The 23,206-nt window shown below is 36.3% G+C and overlaps 1 protein-coding gene and 1 pseudogene across 12 annotated transcripts in view; one reads left to right on the top strand and one right to left on the bottom strand.

Annotated features, from left to right (window-relative positions):
- The window catches only part of EHBP1 (EH domain binding protein 1), a 345,461-nt gene that overhangs the window by 151,675 nt on the left and 170,580 nt on the right, over positions 1 to 23,206 (bottom strand). For all 12 annotated transcript variants that reach the window (XM_025261231.3, XM_025261232.3, XM_044926040.2 and 9 more), the window contains one exon: positions 9,127 to 9,316. In XM_025261231.3, the coding sequence (XP_025117016.1) occupies positions 9,127 to 9,316 (190 nt within the window). The remainder of the gene's footprint in view (positions 1 to 9,126; positions 9,317 to 23,206) is intronic.
- Positions 19,101 to 19,479, top strand: LOC102399075 (annotated as a pseudogene).

Raw genomic sequence — 23,206 nt, 5'->3', positions numbered from 1 at the left:
CAAGTTTGCAAAGAAAATGTTCACACACCCTTAATGAAAATGGCACTAATGAACTCAATATATATTGTATATATTAATTCTTAGACTACAACTCTTAATTCAGGTGTTAAAGAGTTTTTAGCCTTCTGTATAAGAGCTGGTTAAAGAATACTCACTCCCATCGAAAATAAATATGTTCTAAACTCTTGCTTGAATGGAAACTCTTGCCATGGAAACAGACAATGAAAGGAATATTAAAGCCGTTTTATGGTATCTAGTTGCTCCATTAACTCAACTATACGTGATTGTTTTTGAGACTCTTCTCCAAGTTCAAACATGTCAGGCTTGTTCTTCAAGACTTTCAAGCTGGGACGTATATTAAAAAACAGTGCCAAGCAGGAAGTTTAAGTAAACATAAAACCATCACAGAAACAACTACAGGAATTCAACTTGATTATATAAATTCCTCATCAACACATCAAGTAGTGAAACCAAACATTTTCACTGGATTTACAGTTTATCTTGTTAAGATTTCTTCTTTGACCTATAGATTAGTTGAAAGAATATATATTAATTTTCAAATATATGGATTTGTTCTAAATATTTTTTATAATTATATTTACTTTTAATTGATTGATGATTGCTTTATAAATACTGTTCATTTTTTTCTTTTAAACTGATTCCTAGATTAATTGCACTTTGGACAGGGAACATAATCTTACCTTCTGAAATGTGTTGAAAATTTACTTTAGAGCCTAAAATATAGTCATTCTCCATTGAGAAATTAATCCAATGGTATAGTATTTTATGAGGCCAAAATTGTCGAGTCTTTAAATCTTACTGATTTTTAACTTGGCCTATTCCATCAATTATATAGAGATGTGCTATATAATTGCTTAATAAGATACGGACTACTAGTTTATTCCTGTAGTTTTTTAAAAGTTATTTCTATTTTGATAATATGTAATAAAGTGGATGCAAGTTCAAAAGTTACTAAAATTCTCCCTCATTCCATTCTGTTGTTTAGTCCCTAAAGCATATCCAACTCTTTGCAACCTCATGAAATGAGCACGCCAGGCTTCATTGTCCTTCACTAACTTCCAGAGTTTACTCTGATTTATGTCCATTGAATTGGTGACGCTACCTAACGATCTCATCCTTTGCTGCCCCCTTCTTCTCTTACCCTCAATCTTTCCCAGCATCAGGGTCTTTTCCAATGAGTCGGCTCTTTGCATTAGGTGGCCAAAGCATTGGAACTTCCGCATTCTCCTTCCAATGAATGTTCAGGGTTGATTTCCTTTAGAATTGACTGGTTCGATCTTGCTGTCCAAGAGACTTTCAAGAGTCTTCTCCAGCACAATTCGAAAGCATCAATTCTTTGGCGCTCAGCTTTCTTTATGGTCCAACTCTCACATTCATATGTGACTACTGGAAAAACCATAGCCTTGACTATACAGACCTTTGTCTATAGCAAAGTGATGCCTCTGTTTTTTAATATACTGTCTAGGTTTCTCATAGATTTCCTTCTAAGGAGCAAATATATTTTAATATCCTGGCTGTAGTCACCATCCACAGTGATTTTGAAGCCTAAGAAAAGAAAATCTGTCACTGCTTCCACTTTTGCCCTTCATACTTGCCATGAAATGATGGGACTGGATGCATTTTACCCCTCAGTATTTCATACATTCCATTCTACCCCTTAGTATTTCTTGTAAATTGGTAGTTATTACAACCAGTGGTTTGACTAGATCTCATTTTAATTCTTTGGCAAGTATACTTATGATAGTCCTATTTACTTGCTATTATAGTATATCAGGAATTACAAAGGCTTCAGATAGCTTCATGGTAAACAATCTGCCTGTGATGCTGGAGAGGTAGGAGAAGCAGGTTTGATCCTTGGGTGAGGAAGATTCCCTGGAGGAAGAAGTTGGCAACCCACTCCAGTATTTTTGTCTGGAAAATCTTGGGTTTAAACAAGTGCCATGTTTGTACTTGCATGAACCTGTAAGTTAGAGGCTCCTTAAAATTTGCACCCTAGTTGCCACTCTTGCCTCACCCTAGACCTTGCCTTGCAGTGCATGCTGTTGTAAGTCTTTTCTTTTTTCTTTTTGTTTCTCATGATGATGGGGTGAAATTTACCCAATACTGGGAACTGAGAAGGTTCTGTATGAATCTGCTCAAATACTTTAAATATGTTCTTCATGCAGTAAAGGTGGGCTAATCAATGCTTTTATCATCAGTAATATACCCTAAAGTGATCCTGCCAATATATATTAATAACACTCAATTTATCATGTATTGTTAATTCCTAAGCCTTTATAGAGCTTTCAGCAACTAAGCCAAACTTATGAGTCATTATCATTAAGGTGTTCAAATAATTTATTTACCTTAATCAGGTTCTTTTTCTATATGGTGGCATTTTTTTTTTTTTTTTAATTCTCAGCTGGGAAACTGTGACAGGCACCTACTCAGTTACTCCAGAATATACTGATATAAAAGAGCAAACTTTAAAAAAAATCACACTTAATTGCTTTATAAAATTTGTTTCAAAATGCAAGCATCCTAGTCATGGTTTATTTCTATAAGCAAAATGTAACGTTTTACCTCTTCCACTAAATACAGTCAGAAAAATCAAAAGGCAAATTCTTAGAGATGGTTTCAGTGCTGTGGTTCCTGGTTTAGACTGCAAAGGTCTTATAAGTGGGTTACTGCTAGTATAATTTGTTTGTCAGATTTGCCCCATTTGTGCACCAGGGCTGAGATTAGAGTTGAAGCAAGGCAGTGCCTAGGGCCGGCTCCCAGGTGGCTAGATGGTAGAGAATCCACCTGTCAATGCAAGAAACATGGGTTTGATCCCTAGGTCGGGAAGATCCCTGGAGGAGGAAATGGGAACTAACTCCAGTATTCTTGCCTGGGAAATCCCATGGACATAGGAGCCTGGCAGGCTACGTCATGGCGTCACAAAGAGTCAGACACAACTGGGCACAGAGTGCCTAGGGCACAAGATTTAAGGAGGCATTCACTTTTAAGGTGGTGCAGATGCACAGTCTTCTTTTCTACCCACGTGATAAGTGAGTTCTTGTAGTTAGTGTCCTAGGAGCCTCTATTGCCGTGTTCTAGTCAAGGCTCTGCAGTGCACCTATCCAAATATATTTTAGAATTGACATCGTAGGTGTCAAAAAGTAGTTTTTTCTCAACAACTTTGCCAATAATGCTATGCTCTGAAAACTACCATATCTTTTCAGACCACCTTGCATAAATGTAGCAAACTGACTTTGAAGGAAATACTACTCAACTTTTGATAGCCTGGGTTTTCTGTGTGCGGTTTTTGTTTTTGCATTCTGTTTCTAGACTGTTTCTAGACTTCTTTATGCTCAGTGGCAAAATATTCTGATGATTTTCCTTTAAAGTTTACATTGCTTGATTTTCAGATGTCATTCTGAATGACTATTTTCAGTGGTCATCATTCATGTTTTCTCACAGAAGAGACACCAAAGTTTGGGTTCATTTGCATCTCCACTATAAAACTCATATTTTATCTATGGCACAGCCTGCTAACTGTTCCCTAATATCCATGTTACTTATCTTCCTTAGTAATAGAACCCTTGAGTTTTAGCTGGGTAATGCAATTGACCAGAATAAAGATTCATTTTTCTATCTCCTTTGCTAGAGGCAGGTGTGGCTATTTCCCCTCTTTCTTCTTGTTGACTGGAATGGGGCATATCAACTATGGTTCAAGCAGCCATCTTGGGCTACCAGGAAGTCTATACTGAGGATGGTGGATCAGCACAAAAGGAGACTAGGTCCCTGATGGCTTTAAAGCTACTGTGTCAGCACTAGACCATCAACATTGGTAAAAACAGAAATACATGTTTCTTTTATTTAAACTATCATCAAGGATTTCTATTGCCAGCAGATAATCCTAAATCCAATTGAAACTGCATTAACTGGAGATTTTTATGTTTACTAAATAACAATTCTGAGAGGATCCTCATTCATATTAATAAAAAGTAATTGCTGTATCATTTTGTCAACAAATGTCATTTGTTCTTAACCTTTAGCTAAAGTCAGCTACACTGAAAGAAGACTGGCTATGTATTGGAGAGAGGGGAAATTTCAGAACATAAACTATTTTGTAGGAAGACTAAATTATCAGTAAAAAAGTAAAGGGAAAATTGAAGGCATTCCAAAGAGACAAGCAATATGGTTGATGTTTATAACTCAGTCCCAGTTGTATCTTTTGCCTTTGGTTCTGCAAAAATTTCCTCATGTTTTCTAAACAAGTTATCCTTTTTCTTAAGAAAAAAAAAATTTAGCAAAATGGCTTCCTTCTATTAGTCATAACTAAAAGAACCAATAGACCAGGTGATACATAAAGCAGTGCCTCATTTATTCTGTATTATTGAGGAAGAAGGTATTCTGGTAAGTAAGGTATTCCAGTAAATAAAAACTTTACCAGTAACTTAAGCTTATCCCCATTGCGCCCTCTGCAAGCTATCATTGAATGAAGTTTGGCATTTTATTTTACAAAATAACTACGCATTTATCATTGTATTCAATTAAATTTTGATCTTCATTCCTTTTAATGATTTTCTTTCAAAGTACTGAGGTACTTTCAACTTACATATGAGGAAATTAATAATTTGGTCATGTGCTTATTGCTTTTCAGCATGAGTGGCCCACAGGCACCATTCTGCACAGTTTTGCACAGACAGAAATGGAGGTAAAGAACTTCATATAAGGGGGCCTTTATGTATAAAAACTGAAAAGCATGTTTGTTTTGTGGTTTGAATTTGCTGCTAGGATCAATCAGAGACTGCTGTATGCAACTCTGACTTCGGTATAACCTGGGCTTCTTACAGTTTCTGCAAATTGTAAGTACTCAGAAATATACAAGTATAAAACTTGGGTCTCTATAAAAGCATTCGAGACAGAGGTAATAATATGAGTGAAGGCTTGAGTCACTTGGCTGAGCCTTTAGATATGAATAATGTTTCCACTTTCAGAGATGGAGTAAGTGGACAGTGTTTCATTGCTAATCACTGGAGTTCAACTAATCAGGCTTTTTGAGGGAGCCCTTCTCCACATGATCAGGCTTATTTCACCATCCAATGTGTGGGGATGGATGGGGGGGAGCTTCTCAATGTTATCATAAATGCAAGTTGAATTTTTAAAAATTCTTTATCATTGACAATTAACTATTTATATTGTGATTTTTATGGAATTAGGTATACAGTGCTTAGTAAAATACCTTTGTGCTGTATTTGGCAACAAGGTCATTTATGTACCTAAGCCCTTATTATCTGACTCGCATTTTATACTAAGTTGCATGAATTATATCTAGGAGTTCAGAGTTATATACTTATTAACTTAAATTCACAGTCAGTAAATGGTGATCAGCCACCATTGAGCCTAATTTATCATTTTATCTTATTGGATGCTTGTGTTTTAAATGTCAGGTTACTTCCCTAAACATTGGTCTTTTTTATCAAGTTGGCTTAAAAAGTGTCATAGTTTTCTCAATTTACAAATGCAGAAATCAATGGTCTGGAGTGAGGAGTTTATGTAGATTTATGACACTGGGAGAATCTTAACTGCCCTTAGGTGGGTAGTTTGAATTTTATTTACAATATAAGTATATGCTTATTATCTGTTTAAATTCTGGTCTTGGCTTTTTTTTTCATAAATTTTCTTAAAAATAAGTAGTTTCAGGTTACAGGTGGAGGAAAGTACTCATCTGGCTGAGCACTCATTCTATGACAGTGATTAGCCTCTGCAGTCCAATGCTACTGAGTGCAGTTTAGCACTTTGTTATCCAAAACAAAATATAAATATTTGGCATAAATATTCTTTTATTATTCAACTAAATTTTGAGTCTGTTTTCTTTTCCCAAAAGCTTTATTTGAAATATTGCTTCCTTTTCAATTCAAAAATATAGTAAATAATTGGCCAAGAAGCATATTGTTTTAAGCATCAAAACACTAATTTTAGTATAAATATTTTTATATAAAACACACTGTCCTGCTTTCCTAAATAGAACATTGTATATGAAGCATAATAAGACTTTTTCATGTTGACTCAAGGTTGTCAAATGGTCATTATTTTACCAAGTTTTAATACCGCAAACAAAGTCTTCAGGAACTACTTGGATATGCACACACATAAATGCACATACACACACACAAACAAGTCTATTCCTATAATAAGCTCCATGCCACTGCTCTTTTTCAGCTATCATTTATCATTTTTGATTATCATCAATATGCCATTGATTCTAATCTTCTTTATCTCACACATAACTGCAGTTAGCAGTTTTCAATTTCTTTCTTACTTTTTTTTTTGGCAATGGTTCATTTTTTTTCCCCAAATGAAATCTTACATAAATATACAAAATAAAAAGATCTGTGCTATGGAAATGGAACAGAAGACCAAGTTTTCTATTATTAAGCCTCTATACCTAGTTACCACTGCACAACACTAAGGTATCAGATGGAACCCCAGGCCACCACCAAGCTAATACTGCTGGTCAAACCTGAGAGTAACTTTCTCTATTTTGAGGGATGAATTTGGGGGGGAAATGTCATCTGGTATCTTGTACAAAAGGCAACAATAAAAAAAGATCCATGATCTCATTACTCAATAGCCTCTCAGTATAACAAACAAAAAGAGAAAAAAAAAAACATTTTATAAAATTCAAATATTTAAACAACATAGAAAGGGAAAAAAGGAAAAGAAATGCCTCCTTCAACCTTGTGCATACCCACCATTCCCTCAAGATCTTTCTCCTCAAAGTTACTTGTGAGTCCTTCCAAACTGTATAGGAGCATGCATGTCTGTCTACATGTGTATATGTGTGTGAATAAAGCCTTTTAAATAAAACTTTATACATACAAAAGTTACCATACTATATACAGTTATGCACTTTGTTTTCTCTCATTTAATATCAGCAATCTTTTTTAAAATTAATCTTTCATAGTTGTGTTTCACACAGTTGAGTTATCCAAATTAAATTCCAGATCAGCAGGTTACTGTGAATACAACTGATTGTGTGTCTGAACATGATGAGGCATTTTCCAAGCAAAGCATGGTAGTAAAATGCTCAGTTTTCCCCATAAAGATAATTTATTCCACAATATGTCTACAATGGAACACTACCCTCAAAATAACATAAAAAATAGCTATATTATACTTCACTACAATAGAATTCAATCACCGTAACAATATTTCTATGGAAAAATGTATTTAGAGTTCTAACTTGGAACTGGAAATACCTCTCTACAGGTAGAAAGGCACAATGGGAAACATGGGTTTTAGACTCAAAAAATCTGAATTTTAATCCTGGCACTGTCAATACTAGCTTTATCACTTTGAGCAAGTTACTTAACTAAGGTTCAGTTTCTCAGTGTAAAAAGGAAATAATGGTATTTATTTCTCAGGTTGTTTTGTCGATCAAATGAAGTTATAGAACATTGCCTGGCATACAATAGGGTACCGTTAAATTCCTTTCTATTCACCTATGAAGAGATTCGGAGAAGGCAATGGCACCCCACTCCAGAACTCTTGCCTGGAAAATCCCATGGATGGAGGAGCCTGATAGGCTACAGTCCATGGGGTCACTAAGAGTCGGACACGACTGAGCAACTTCACTTTCACTTTTCACTTTCATGCACTGGAGAAGGAAATGGCAACCCACTCCAGTGTTCTTGCCTGGAGAATCCCAGGGACAGAGGAGCCTGTTGGGCTGCCATCTATGGGGTCACACAGAGTCGGACACGACTGATGCGACTTAGCAGCAGCAGCATGAAGAAATTAGGATTTTGTGATTAGCTTCAAACTTCAATGGCCTACAGAAGGGGGACAGGGAGAGACAGCAGGCAACAGAATAGAGATTCAGGGAAACAGGACAGTTGTAGGTATTCTTGATGGTTAGAATGGATAAAGAATCTAAATAGCTTTTTGATTTTGACCAATGCCTCAATTGCCACTTTTATTTTTGCTCTCATGGGTATAGGAATTGACCATCTCTTTTGCTTTATATTTCTATTCTCTACTGCCTTCATTTATAGACTCCACTCCCAACTTCCCTAGCCAATAGCAAGACAGAATTTAGTCCTAGTTTCTCCTCCTAAAGTTACACACAGTTAAACACACCTGATATAAAAACACACACCTGGAGACTGACTTATAGAATGGCAGAGTGAGGACCTCAGTGAACTCACTCCCCCTCAAACAACGAAAATAAAAGCAAACAAACTATTTCAGAACTCTGGCATTTAATGAAAGGCACAGAATGAACTATAAAATACAACAGGAACTACTGAAATTTGATGCCCTTGAGAAAAGCAGCAGCCCAGGCATCTGAGATGGAATATGGTCCAGAGAGCACGTAATTAATGAATATGCCAGTTCCAATCCTGTCTGTTGGCTGGGGGACCTGTGACCTTTATCCTTCTGAGTTCAAGTTCATCTCTTTTCCCCCCTAACTACCTGTGAGAATTGTCATATGGTAACAACAACAAAACACTCATGAGTACTGTCATGAGTTATTTACCTTAAAAAACTTGCTAAATCCAACATCTCTACCTTTCAGATGAAAGATATACTATTTGCAGTCAAACCATTTAGAAGCTTTAGACTTTGTTCTAAGACTGCGCTTTACCTTTCCATGAAGTTATTATCCATTAACATTTCTAAAAAAGAATGACAATAAGGCCACAATTGTAATCTGACATAAATCAAAGGGACAATATTGAAATTCTTCAACAAAGTATTTCTCTGCACTGGGTGTCAATCTTTCTGGTAACATTTCTCAAAATGATGATTTCTATTCTTTCCTCTATATTAGAGTAACCTGTCTATCATGACTAGCTGCTTTAGAGTATATCCTTTTTTCAAAGCACCAACCCTGCAATTATACTGCCTTTCTCCCTCTGACTTCAAAACAGCATTTAAAAAGCACATCTTAACCCAGACAATCCAATCTATAATGTACTATAAATTTATAGACTTCCAAATGTATATACTATGTTTCAGTATAATGGATTTATATTTTTTTATATCATCAAAATATTAATAGCTGACCATGACTGTTCTTAATTTGAAAACAAGCAAACATTAATATATGTTTTAATAAGATTAAACTCCTACCTTAGGAGAAGTGGAGAGATCTCTTCCTGCAGAAACACCTGTGTTTTCATTTACTCCTCCTGTCTTTGGTGAGATGGCTGGTGGGGCTGGGGCTTTTCTTTTTACTCTCCTTTCAGTTTCCAGTTCTTGAACTGGACTTAGCAAATTGTTTGGAGGAGGAGTCGGTTTAGGTTCATAAAAAGGATTTGATCTAAATGAAAAGGATTTACTGTTAAATATCTTTATAAAAATAGTTTATTCCCAACTAAAATACTGTAATACCTTTATTTATGAAACTAGAACATACTGAAAATCATAAGGAAAAACCCAAACCAATGATAACTTACAATTTGGAAATAGGCACAATTAATCTTTTGTTTTGCAAATCATTAACAATAAAATCTTCCCTTTTAAGAAGTATTTTAAAATACAAAGTCACACTCAGCTCTGCTATATACAGACCCTTGGGAAAATGTTTGTAATGAAAGTAAATCCTATGTATTCTCTACATCCACAGCAAAGGAAATAAGATGAGGAAACATTTATTTTTTAATGCTCCTCTCACCAAACCTTTTTTCCCTTGCATTTCATCTCCTCCTCTGTGCTAAAATTCACTTGTTAGGTACTATCCTTTAGAAGTTCATTCAGTGAAGCTCTTTTAATAGCAAATTCTCCCAGGAACTGAAAATGTCTTTATTTCAGTCTCATACTTAAATGATAGTTTAGCTGGGTAGTTTATTCTAGTTGTTAGTTAATTCATATCGTGCTTTGAAATAGTAGCCCACTGTTGGCTTGCTGCTAAGTCACTTCAGTCAGGTCTGACTCTGTGGACCCCATAGACGGCAGCCCACCAGGCTCCCCCATCCCTGGGATTCTCTAGGCAAGAATACGGGAGTGGGTTGCCATTTCCTTCTCCAATGCATGAAAGTGAAAAGTCAAAGTGAAGTCGCTCATTCATGTTGGACTCTTAGCAACCGCATGGATTGCAGCCCACCAGGCTCCTCTGTCCATGGGATTTTCCAGGCAAGAGTACTGGAGTTGGGTGTCATTGCCTTGTCCACTGTTGGCTTAGTACTGTTCTTTTGTAATGTGTCTCATTTCTGGTTGTTGTTAAGGTCTCCTTATGTCTGGTTTTGAGCAATCTTACTACAACATGTCTAAATGTGTACTTCTTTTAATTTATCTAGCTTCAGACTCCTTGAATTTTCCTGAGTCTGGAGACTCACGTGTTTCAGTAGTTTTGAAAAATCATCAGCCATTATGCCTTTGATAGGCTCTTTGTTATTTTCTCTATTCTTTTCGCTAGAAAATTGTATCTAATTATGTTGAATTACCTCTTTCCTACATATTTTTACGAATTTTTATATCTCCTGTGTTACATTCTGAATAACTCCTTCACATTCTTCGCAAGATCCAGTTAACCTTTTCTCGTTTCCTTGTGTCTAATTTAATGTTCAATTCTCCATGAATTTTAATTTCATAAGCATATTTCTTTATATGGCTTGTGTATAACACCTTAGGTACAGGGATTTGAGTCATTAATCATTTATACATATTTGTTTTATAGTCTCTATCTGATAAATTTATCATTTGAATTCCTTGCATTTATAATACTGGTCTTGACTCTTCTCTTAGTAAACTGTTTCCTTATGTTTCCTTATGTATTTTGTAATTCTAGATTGTGAGTTCAGGACTTGTTGAGGAAATCCTGTGTAGTCTGAGCTGGGAGTGCCTCTGTTCAGAGTGTTTCATGCTTGCACTTGCCAAGTAGTTTAGGAGCTACTTTGTTTCTTATTTTCTTGGCTTGGTGGGGGAGAATCCCAGACTATCCTGCCAACAAAACATCAAATCCTCATGAGGGTAGGTTTATGCTTTTAACTGGTAATAGCCTTCTGTGTTCAATTATGTACTTTCTTTTAACTGCAACAGAAGTAGATTCATTTAAAACCAATAACCAAGAATCTACGTCTCTGCCTAACAATAGTCAGCTCTCATGAGACTCTGGGTACCAAGTAATCTAAATCAGAGAGGTGAAATAAACCATACTTGTATGTCACTCTCACTCTGTACTAGTTGCAACAGTTAGTGTCATGAGACTCCTTCTCATTGAGCTGGAGATATAGCCTCAGAATCTCTCTTATCTCTGCTCAGGCCTTACCAAGTTATTTATCAAACATTAAAAGTAGTTCAAAGGGAGGGAAAAATAAAGAAATGGGATTAAAAAGAATTTCTTTAACTCCAAAAATTAGAAAATGAAAAAACATCTCCCCTCTCCCCCTCAAAACTTACTCTTTGCTATCTGATGTTAAATGTTTCAGTACTGAACAAACCCACTTCAATCTAAGTGAATTAATTGACATGTGAACTATTTGGGTGATATTTTTAAAAATAATTCCTGATTACATCTCTCTATAACAAATTTCCACAGAAGTCTGTAACACGGTAGCTGCCACAATAATCATTATTAATTTGCCATGTAAGTATGATTAGTTTTAAGAAAAATTTTGAGGATTTAAGGATCAGTTCATTTCAGTCACTCAGTCATGTCTGACTCTTTGTGACCCCATGGGCTGCAGCACACCAGGCCTCCCTGTCCATCACCAACTCCCAGAGATTACCCAAATTCATGTCCATTGAGTCGGTGATGCCATCCAACCATTTCATCCTCTGTCATCCCCTTCTTATCCTGCCTTCAATCTTTGCCAGCATCAGTGTCTTTTCAAATAAGTCAGCTCTTTGCATCAGTTGGCCAAAGTATTGGAGTTTCAGCTTCAACATTGGTCCTTCCAATGAACACCCAGGACTGATCTCCTTTTAGGATGGACTGGTTGGATCCCCTTGCAGACCAAGGGACTCTGAAGAGTCTTCTCCAACACCACAGTTCAAAAGCATCAATTCTTTGGTGCTCAGCTCTTTTTATAGTCCAACTCTCACATCCATGCGTGACTATCGGAAAAACCATAGCCTTGACTAGATGGACATTTGTTGACAAAGTAATGTCTCTGCTTTTTAATATCTTTTCTAGGTTGGTCATAACTTTCCTTCCAAGGAGTAAACGCCTTTTAATTTCATGGCTGTAGTCACCATCTGCAGTGATTTTGGAGCCCCCCAAAATAAAGTCTGTCACTGTTTCCACTGTTTCCCCATCTATTTGCCATGATGTGATAGGACCAGATGCCATGATCTTACTTTTCTGAATGCTGAGGTTTAAGCCAACTTTTCACTCTCCTCTTTCACTCTTATCAAGAAGATCTTCAGTTCTTCTTCACTTTCTGCCATAAGGGTGGTGTCATCTGCATATCTGAGGTTACTGAAATTTCTCCAGGCCATCCTGATTCCAGCTTGTGCTTCATCCAGCCCAGCGTTTCTCATGATGTACTCTGCATAGAAGTTAAGTAAGCAGGGTGACAATATATAGCCTTGACATACTCCCTTCCCTATTTGGAACCAGTCTGTTGTTCCATGTCCAGTTCTAACTTGCTTCCTGACCTGCATATAGGTTTCTCAAGAGGCAGGTCAGGTGGTCTAGTATTCCCATCTCTTTAAGGATTTTCCACAGTTTGTTGTGATCCACACAGTCAAAGGCTTTGGCATAGTCAATAAAGTAGAAATAGATGTTTTTCTGGAACTCTCTTGCCTTCCAATGATTGCCTTCCACCTGCCAGCAGATGTTGGCAATTTGATCTCTGGTTCCTCTGCCTTTTCTAAAACCAGCTTGAACATCTGGAAGTTCATGGTTCACGTATTGCTGAAGCCTGGCTTGGAGAATTTTGAGCATTACTTTACTAGAGTGTGAGATGAGTGCAATTGTGCAGTAGTTTGAGCATTCTTTGGCATTGCCTTTCTTTGGGATTGGAATGAAAACTCACCTTTTCCAGTCCTGTGGCCACTGCTGAGTTTTCCAAACTTGTTGGCGTATTGAGTTCAGCACTTTGACAGCATCATCTTTTAGGATTTGAAATAGCTCAACTGGAATTCCATCACCTCCACTAGCTTTGTTCGTGTGATGCTTCCTAAGGCCCACTTGACATCACATTCCAGGATGTCTGGCTCTAGGTGAGTGATCACACCATCGTGATTACCTGGGTCGTGAAGATCTTTTTTGTATAGTTCTTCTGTGTATTCTTGCCACCTCTTCTTAATATCTTCTGCTTCTGTTAGGTCCATACCATTTCTGTTCTTGATCCCTCTCTCCTGTACAATGTCAGGAACCTCCATCCATAGTTCATCAGACACTCTTGTCTATCAGATCTTGCCCCTTAAATCTACTACTCACTTCCATTCTATAATCGCTAGGGATTTGATTTAGGTCATACTTGAATGGTCTAGTGGTTTTCCCCACTTTCTTCAATTTCAGTCTGAATTTGGCAATAAGGAGTTCATGATCTGAGCTACAGTCAGCTCCCGGTCTTGTTTTTGCTCACTGTTTAGAGTTTCTCTATCTTTGGCTGCAAAGAATATAGTCAATCTGATTTTGTTGTTGGCCATCTAGTGATGTCCATGTGTAGAGTCTTCTCTTGTGTTGTTGGAAGAGGGTGTTTGTTATGACCAGTGCATTCTCTTGCCAAAACTCTATTATCCTTTGCCCTGCTTCATTCCGTACTCCAAGGCCAAATTTTCCTGTTACTCCAGGTGTTTCTTGACTTCCTAGTTTTGCATTCCAGTCTCCTATAATGAAAAGGACATCTTTTTTGGGTGTTAGTTCTAAAAAGTCTTGTAGGTCTTCATAGAACTGTCAACTTCAGCTTCTTCAGCATTGCTGGTCACAGCATAGCTTGGATTACAGTGATATTGAATGAGTTGCCTTGGAAACAGAGATCGTTCTGTCGTTTTTGAGATTGCATCCAAGTACTGCATTTCAGAATCTCTTGTTGACTATGATGGCTACTCCATTTCTTCTAAGGGATTCTTGCCTACAGTAGTAGATATATAGTGGTCATCTGTGTTCAATTTACCCATTCCAATCCATTTTAGCTTGCTGATTCTTTAAATGTCAACGTTCACTCTTTCCATCTCCTGTTTGACCACTTCCAATTTACCTTGATTCACGGATTTAACATTCCAGGTTCCTGTGCACTATTGCTCTTCACAGCATCAGATGTTACTTCTATCACCAGTCACATCAACAACTGGTTATTGCTTTTGCTTTGGCTCCACCTCTTCACTATTTCTGGATTTATTTCTCCACTGATCTCCAGTAGTATACTGGGCACATTGCAAAGGATTTGTACTTAACAGAAGAAAATGACAAAATTCCTTAAGACAGGCAATTTTTCAGTGTATTTTATATAACTGAATTTACAATATTGAGTTGCATTCAACTTTTATTTAATTTATTTAGTATTACACAGATATCTAGAACTATCCTTTTTCTTCACATCTCTCCGCCTCCCTCTAACCACTTGAATATTGGTATACTTTGTATTTAGACAAATGTTTTTCTGCATTGATAAATATGATCATGTAATTCTTATTCTTTAGTTTATCAACATGGTAGATTATACTGATTGATTTTCAAATATTAAAACAGCCTGGTATTCCTGAGATAAACTTTACCTATCCATGGTGTATAATTCATTTTGTTGAATTATGTCTGGCAATATTTTGTTAAGGAACATTCATGAGGGATACTGGTCTGTAGTTTTATTTTTTTGTTTGTGTCCTGTTGTTGTCTGGTTTTGGTATCAAGGTAATACTAATTTCATAAAGGAATTGGAAAGTGTCTCCTCATCTATTTTCTGAAAGAGACTGTGCAGAATTGGTGATTATTATTCTTTAAATGATTCATAGAATTCTCTTATGAAAAGAAAGTCTGGACATTTCTTTTTGGAGAGCTTTAAAATTATAAGTGAAGTGAAGTGAAGTTGCTCAGTCGTGTCCGACTCTTTGCAACCCCATGGACTGTAGCCTACCAGGCTCCTCTGTCCATGGGATTTTCCAGGCAACAGTACTGGAGTGGATTGCCATTTCCTTCTCCAGGTTAATATTATAAACTGAATTTTAAAAATCATTTTTATGGCTATTGAGCTTATATATTTCATATTGGCTGAGTTACAGTTGTCTTTCTTGAGAAAGTGGCCCATTTGATTGAAGTTGTCAAATTTGTGTGTAAAGTTTCTTTAGTGGTATTCTCTTGTTATCTTTGTGTGTCTGCAGGGTCTGTAGTGATATCCCTGGTTGCATTTCTCGTATTGGTAATTTGTATCCTCTCTTTTTTCTTTATCGGTTCTGCTACAAGTTATGCTATGATCAATTTTATCAATCTTTTCAAAGAACTACTGCTTTGTGACATTGATTTTTTTTTCCCTCTGTTGCTTTTCTGTTTTCAGTTGCATTGATTTCTGCTCTTTATTTCCTTTCTTCTGATTGCTTTGTGTATTTGCTCTTCTTTTTCTAGGTTCCTGATGTGGCTGTAAAGAGCCGGATGCAACTGAGCCCACACAAATTTTTCCCTCCTTTGTAATGACAAAAATTACATAATTTCGGAGAGTGTTTTGCCTATGTTCTCCTCTAGGAGTTTTATAGAGGGATGGTACGGGGAGGGAGGAGGGAGGAGGGTTCAGGATGGGGAACACACGTATACTTGTGGCTGATTCATGCTGATATATGGCAAAACCAATACAATATTGTAAAATTAAAAAATAAAAATAAAATTTAAAAATTACATAATTTCTAATAAGTACATTTAAAAATACTTGAACAGCATTTTTAGTAAGGAAAAATTATTAAAGGAATTAGCATAATTTCCACATTCTGTTAATCAACTCTGATCTGAATCATCTATTTCAAGGCATCTCATATCACTATGAATAAACAAGAATTATTTTTATTCTTGTACTGTTCAAAAGTAATACATTAGTAGTATCATTAATTCATTGTGAATTAAAAACTCAGTTATATTAAGTGGAAAATTGGACAGAGTAACTTTAAATGATATTATTCATTTTTTAAAAAAACATAAGAAAAAGTATTACAGAAAGAAGAACTAAAGTTGATTAGAAATAGGGTTAGCAAACACAGTGAAGAAAGTGTGGAGTGAAACTTATACTCTTTTCCTCTCACTTTGAAAGTTTATATTTCTTTGGGAAAACAATTCAATAGTATTAAAATAAGTGTGTGGCTTTTCTGATTAAACTTCAATGACAACTTCCCTTGAGAAATCGATGTACACCCACACCAATGATTTCATGTTGGACCTCAAAAGTTCATCTCATTTATAAATGCTTTGAAAAATATTATTGCTCTATCACTTCTCAGTCTTCCTACATAACTGCAAGGGCTGAACTAACCCCCAACATGAGAAAACTGAGAAAACCATACAGTTGATAAGTGTAAAGGACAAGTGCTAAAGCCACTTAAGTATGCATACATTCTCTTGGAGCTGACAGGTACGCTGAATTTCTGAAGGCTGTTTTACACATCACAGAACTCAGCACTATTTGTTTGTGACAGTTTTATGTCAGAGGACACAGGAAGAGTTTGGTAATGGAAGATGAGTCATACAGGCATCTTGATGAAAAGTCATAAGTTTATTATTGAAGTAAGAACAACTTCTGGAAGATTTTTGCCACTTAATTTGGACCTACAAACTTCTGGAGACAAAGATGAGAAATACCAGGTAAGTAATTAACACAGAGTTCTTCCTGGACATTATTAGCTGACAAGCAACCTTTGAGATTTATGGATAATGTTCCTACAAAAAAGCTGAGTGTTTGTAGGCTCCTCTGGTAACCTCAGATGATTGAGCAATTCAGAATGTTCTTTACTCATGGGAAACTTGTAAAGGCTGTGACTTTCATGTGGAAAAAGAATGGTCAAAAGGAAACACCTAGTCATTCTGATTTTAGTTTTTATTAAGGCATTTTAAAAGTTTAAGCAAACATTAGATGTCGCTTTAATTTGTTAATAGGAGAGAGCAGGGTGTGTGTACATTGTGTAATATTCATGCATCTTGGAGTGACTGAATGTTTGTCTTTAAAGTTTGCATTTACATTCAAATACTCTAGGTGTGTGGTTATTACTCAGCACCTACACCACCCATGAGAAATTTTATTTTGATCACACATTAGCCATTTCAAAGAAAACAAATACAACAACTTCAGCTAGAGCCAACTTTTTCAACTCCTATATAGTTATTAATTAGTATTGAGATCTCAACCTGGGTTTTGAATCAGATGATTATCATGACATAATTCCTGTTCTTATAGGTTAGAACTATTTTTTAGTTTTATCAAAACCTAGCTATGCCCATGGAAGCATGTAGCACATGTGAGAGTTATTACCCATGTGCTGTAAAATGAGCAAAGGTTGAGAAATGCAGTTCCAGGGCTACAGAAAACAAGTCAACTACCTTCTTCTTTCAAATAAGTCTTACAAATATTTAAACTTGGTTATTATAGTTCCCTTAAACCACTTCTTTACTAAGTCAAATAGTCCCTATGTCCTCAGTCACTGCTCATTTGATGTGGTTTCTGGAGATTTTAATGACTGTTCACTCTACTCTATTAATGCTTTGAATCATCAATGCCCCTTGTAAAGTGCAGCACCTAGAAGCAAAGTAATGCTCAAAATGGGAATTGACCAATGTACAGGAGAGGGATGACATTTCTTACTGCACAAAGCAAATGCTCCCAATTTTTGTACATCAAAGGAGCCTTTTTATTACTCTCCTCTCAACCCATATATCCCATATTTTGAAAAAATTTCCTACTACACTGCATTTTGAAAGGAATAACTACTTTTCTTAAGGTCTAAATAACATCAGTACAATGCAATTCAGTATTTCCAAGGAAAACAAAGACCCAGATAGCCTCACTGTAAGCAAATATCATTATTATTTAGCTTTTAAAAAATGCAAAATATCTGTAGATCTCCCCTGTTTCACATCAATTATTTTCATCAAACAAACCTAAAGCCCAAGAAATCTAGGCTAGGAATCACTCATGTGACAGACTATTTCTGTTAATAAAGTTAAATATTGCTGTGGGTTTTTTTTTTTTAACAGCTTTATTTAGGTATGATTGATATACAGTAAGTGGCACATATTTAAAAAGTATAACTTGATGAGTTTTTTATATATGCACATAAGCGTGAAACCATCAGCACGATCAAGACTACAAACATTTCCAATTCTCCAAAAGTTTCCTTGCATCCCTTTTAATCCATCCATCCCTCCCTCCACCTCCAGTCTCAGGCAACTATGGGTCTACTTTCTCTCATTACAGACTGTATTTTCTAGTTTTAAATAAAGGATATCATATAGTATATGCTCTTTTTTGGTCTGACTTCTTTCAGTCAGCATAACAACTTTCAAACTGATCCATGCACTTATATGTATCAATAATTTGTTCCTTATTACTGAGCAGTATTCCACTGTTATGCATATACTACAATTTGCTTATTTATTTGACTATTGGTGGACACTGGGGTTATTACCATATCTTGCTATTATGATAAATAAAGCTGTTAAATATTCATGTATATGAGTTTTTGTGGACATACGCTTTGATTTCTTTTGGTTAAATACCTAGGAATGGGATGGTTAGGTCAATAGGAATATGTTTAACTTTTTCAAAAACTGGAAAATTTTTTTTTCTAAAATAGCTACATTTAGAACTTTGAGAGTTCTGAGAGTACCAGTGGCTCCATGTCCCTGACAGTATCTTGTATAGTAATGTCTTTTAAATTTGAGCAATTCAGGTGGGTGTGTGCTGGTATCTTACATGGTTTTAATTTGCATTTCCTTGATGACTAAGATGTTGAACAACTTTTTCTGTACACATCGGCTATTCTTGTATCTTCTGTGAAATGTCTGTTCAAATCTTTTCTCTCTTTAAAAAAGACAGTCTGTCTTATCATTGTGCTAGCGTTCTTTACATATACTTGATAGAAGTCTTGACTGATAGGTATTTTACAAAAAAGTCTGGCTACACTGTGGCATGCCTTTTTATCTTCACAAGTGTTTTTTAAACAGCAAAAGATTTAACTTTAAAGAAGTCTATCTTTGGTCTCGGCGGCAGAAGCAAGATGACGAAGGGAACGTCATCGTTTGGAAAGCGTCGGAATAAGACGCACATGCTGTGCCGCCGCTGTGGCTCTAAGGCCTACCACCTTCAGAAGTCGACGTGTGGCAAGTGTGGCTACCCTGCCAAGTGAAAGAGAAAGTATAATTGGAGTGCTAAAGCTAAAAGACGAAATACCACCGGGACTGGTCGAATGAGGCACCTAAAAATTGTATACCGCAGATTCAGGCATGGATTCCGTGAAGGAACAACACCTAAACCCAAGCGAGCGGCTGCTGCAGCATCCAGTTCATCTTAAGGATTTCAACAATTAGTCGCACAATAAATGTTCTGGCTTTTAAAATTAAAAAAATAAATAAATAAATAAAGAAGTCTAAATTATAACTTTTTTCCTTTGACTTTTTTTTTTTGCATTCTATTCAAGAAATTTTTGCCTAATTCATTTTTCTCCTATGTTTTCTTCTAAAAGTTCCCATGTTTCAGTTTTCACTGTAGGTGTATGATCTACTTTTAATAAAATTTTATATTTGTTGTGAGGTAAGGACTGCAGTTCTTTTCTGGAGGGGTTGGGGGAAATAGACCTTTAATTATTTGAGCACCATTTGTTGTAAAGATTATCCTTGCCTGACTTCCTGTGCTGCTTTTGTCAAAAATCAATTGGCAATTTATGTGTGGGTCTAGCTATAGATTTATTTATATTTTCTTTCATTTAACTATATGTTTACTTTTAAGCCAATACTAGAATGTCTTGGTTAATGAGTCTTGAAACTGGGTAGTGTAAATACTCAAACTTTATTCTTTTACAAAATTCTTTTGGCTATTCTAGGTCCATCATATTTCTGTATACATTTTAGAATTAGCATTATCAATTATTACAGAAAATACACCAAAACTTTGATTGGGATAGCACTGAATCTATGGATCAGTGTGACTCCATGGCTATAACATTTCTCGCCATTTATTTGTCTCAGCAATGTTTTATTGTTTTCAGCACACAGGTATTGCATTGAACATCTTCGTCCAAATTTATCCCTGAGTTTTGGTTTATTTTTTTTTGGATGCTTTAGTATATGGTATTCTAGAATTTTCTACTTCTGATTGTTAATTGTTACTATTGAGAAATACATCTGAATTTATAAATTGATATTGTATCCTTTACCTTGCTAAATTTACTTTTTAGTTATAGTAGTCTTTGTAGAAATTCCTTATAATTTTCTACATAAATGATTATGTCATCTGTGAAAAAAAGATAGTACTGTATATCTTCAAATAACATGTATAAAAAGCTTAAAACAGTATTCAATTTCCCCATGCTCAGCCCTTGTGTGACTACTGTCATTTATTTCATTTCTACCTCTATTCAAAACCCAGAATATACTGTTATTTACACTTTAAATGATCAATTATCTTTTAAAGAGATTTTTTAAAATAAGACATGTATTTTATATATATTCTATTTGCCACTTCCTGTGCTGATCATTCCTTTGTGTAGATCCAAATTTCCAAATACTGTCATTTTTCTCCTGCCTGAAGGATTTCCTTGTAACATTTTTTTGCAAAGCATGTCTGATAATGATGAGTTCTCTCAGGTTTTGCATGTCTGGAAATGTCCATTATTTTGACCATTTTTTTTTCCCCTGGAAATAAAAATTTGTTTTGGCAGATTTTTTTCTTTTTCCTGGACTATGTCTCAGAGGGTAAAAGCATCTGCCTGCAATGCGGGAAACCCGGGTTCCATCCCTGGGTCGGGAAGATTCCCTGGAAAGGAAATGGCAACCCACTCCAGTACTCTTGCCTGGAAAATTCCATGGATGGAGGAACCTTGTGCATCCATGGGGTCACAAAGAGTTGGACACGACTGAGTGACTTTTCTTACTTTCTTTCAGTAGTTACATATTACCCCAACTATCTTCTAACTTGAATTGCTTTTGTTAAGAAGCCTGGGTACAGTTTTCTTCATCATTCTTGTGGTTCATCCAGCTGCTCATACCTGTAGATTTACACATGTTTTTCTGTTTCCCTCATCTTCTTTCCTCTCCTTTGGGAACTTCAGTTACATTTATGTTAGGCTAATTGAAGTTGCCCACTGGTCCTCTGTTCACTTTTTTTCCCTTTATGTTTTAATCTGGAGAGTTTCTATTGCTAAGTATTTAAGTTCACTAATACTTCCTTCTGCAGTATCTAACATGGGATTAATCCTATCCAGTGTATTTTTCATCAGATTTTGTATATTTCCTCTTTATAAACTGAACCTGAATTTACTTTTTGTATTCCATGCTCATAATTTCTTCCACCTTCTTGAATATCTGGAGTATATTTATATAATAGTTAAACTACCACATTTGTCTATTAATTTCATCATCTGAACCATTTCTGCATCCATATTTAAGGACTGAGTTTCCTCCTCATTAGTAGTCAGAACTTCCTGCTTCTTTCCACGCCTGATCAATTTTTGATTGACTGTCAGACATCATGAATTTTGTGTTGGATGCTGAATTTTTTGGCATTCTTTTTAATATAATATTTTTGGGCTCTGTGTGGCATATAATTATGTGAAATTATTCTGATTCTTTTGAGATTTGCTTTTAAACTTCGTTGGGAAAGCCGACAACAGCCTTTAGTCAAGGGTTAATTTAGTCCCACTATTGGGACAATACTTTTCTGTGGACTCAACTTGATGTCCCATATGTTAGGATGTCTTTTCTCTCTTGGTGGAAATTCAAACCACTCTTGATCCTGAGTGAACCCCAGGGATTGTTCTGTCTAATCCTTTGTTCTCAGTAACTTCCTCATATGTGTACTCTGATTGTGAAGTCAAAGTCTGACTCTTTGTGACCCCACAGACTGTAGCCCAACAGGCTCCTCTGTCCGTGGAATTCTCCAGGCCAGAATACTGCAGTGGGTAGCCGTTCCCTTCTCCAGGGGATCTTCCCAACCCAGGGATCGAACCGGGGTCTCCTGCGTTGCAGGCAGATTTTTTACTGTCTGAGCCACCAGGGAAGCCCTATACTCTGATTAGTACTCAGTTAAAGACTCAAGAGAAGGCAATGGCACCCCACTCCGGTAATCTTGCCTGGAAAACCCCATGGATGGAGGAGCCTGGTAGGCTGCAGTCCATGGGGTCGCTAAGAGTCAAGACGCGACTGAGCAACTTCACTTTCACTTTTCACTTTCATGCATTGGAGAAGGAAATGGCAACCCACTCCCGTGTTCTTGCCTGGAGAATCCCAGGGACAGGGGAGCCTGGTTGGCTGCCATCTATGGGGTCGCACAGAGTTGGACACGATTGAAGTGACTTAGCAGCAACAGCAAAGACTCAAGAGAAACTTTCTACAGGTTGCTGAAACTCTTTATGAGTAGCTTTCTCCTCTCTGATACTCTGTACACAAATTCTAGCTACCTCGTACCTTCAAAGTCCAAACTGCCTCCTCAGCACAGGGAGATTCTGGAGTGTTTGGGTTCTCTCTCCCTGAACTGCACTTGGAAATACTCTCCCATTAATAAAGCTTGGACAACTGTAGTGTCCACATTCCTTGTTTCTGTTCTCTCAGGGGTCCTGTGCAATTTTATGTCCAAAAACTGTTGTTTTATACATTTTATTCAGTTTTTTAGTTGTGTAAGACAAGAAGCTATAAATACTCCATGCTACTCCATTATGGCTAAAAGTTTTATTGCTGCTTTTCAAACATACTCAGGGCCACAGTGTGCAGCTACATGGGTTGCAGTGTACAATTCCAGAATACGATGTGAATGCACTCTCCTATTCCTAATCTGGATTTGAGTAAAATGGAAGCCCTAATCACACTATTTATATATTGAGCCTGTGGTCAATAAACCTCTCTTTTGGGTAGAAATAATAATGCAAAAGCAGATAATTCTGAATTTATAAATGTCATGATCTCATTGCTTGGCATTTGAATAAATCTTCTCACCAAATCAATATCAGAAATAATTACTTGGTTCCCACAATAGACCCATAACATAACTGAAGTGTAATGCCTTCAAGAATCAATTAAAAACACTTATGTACCATTTATAACATAGTTGCTTGGGAAGATACAGTTGGAATTCTAACCAGA

This window comes from Bubalus bubalis, chromosome 12 (genome assembly GCF_019923935.1).
Source record: "Bubalus bubalis isolate 160015118507 breed Murrah chromosome 12, NDDB_SH_1, whole genome shotgun sequence".
NCBI lineage: Eukaryota > Metazoa > Chordata > Mammalia > Artiodactyla > Bovidae > Bubalus > Bubalus bubalis.
This window is presented reverse-complemented; position numbering and strand designations above follow the sequence as displayed.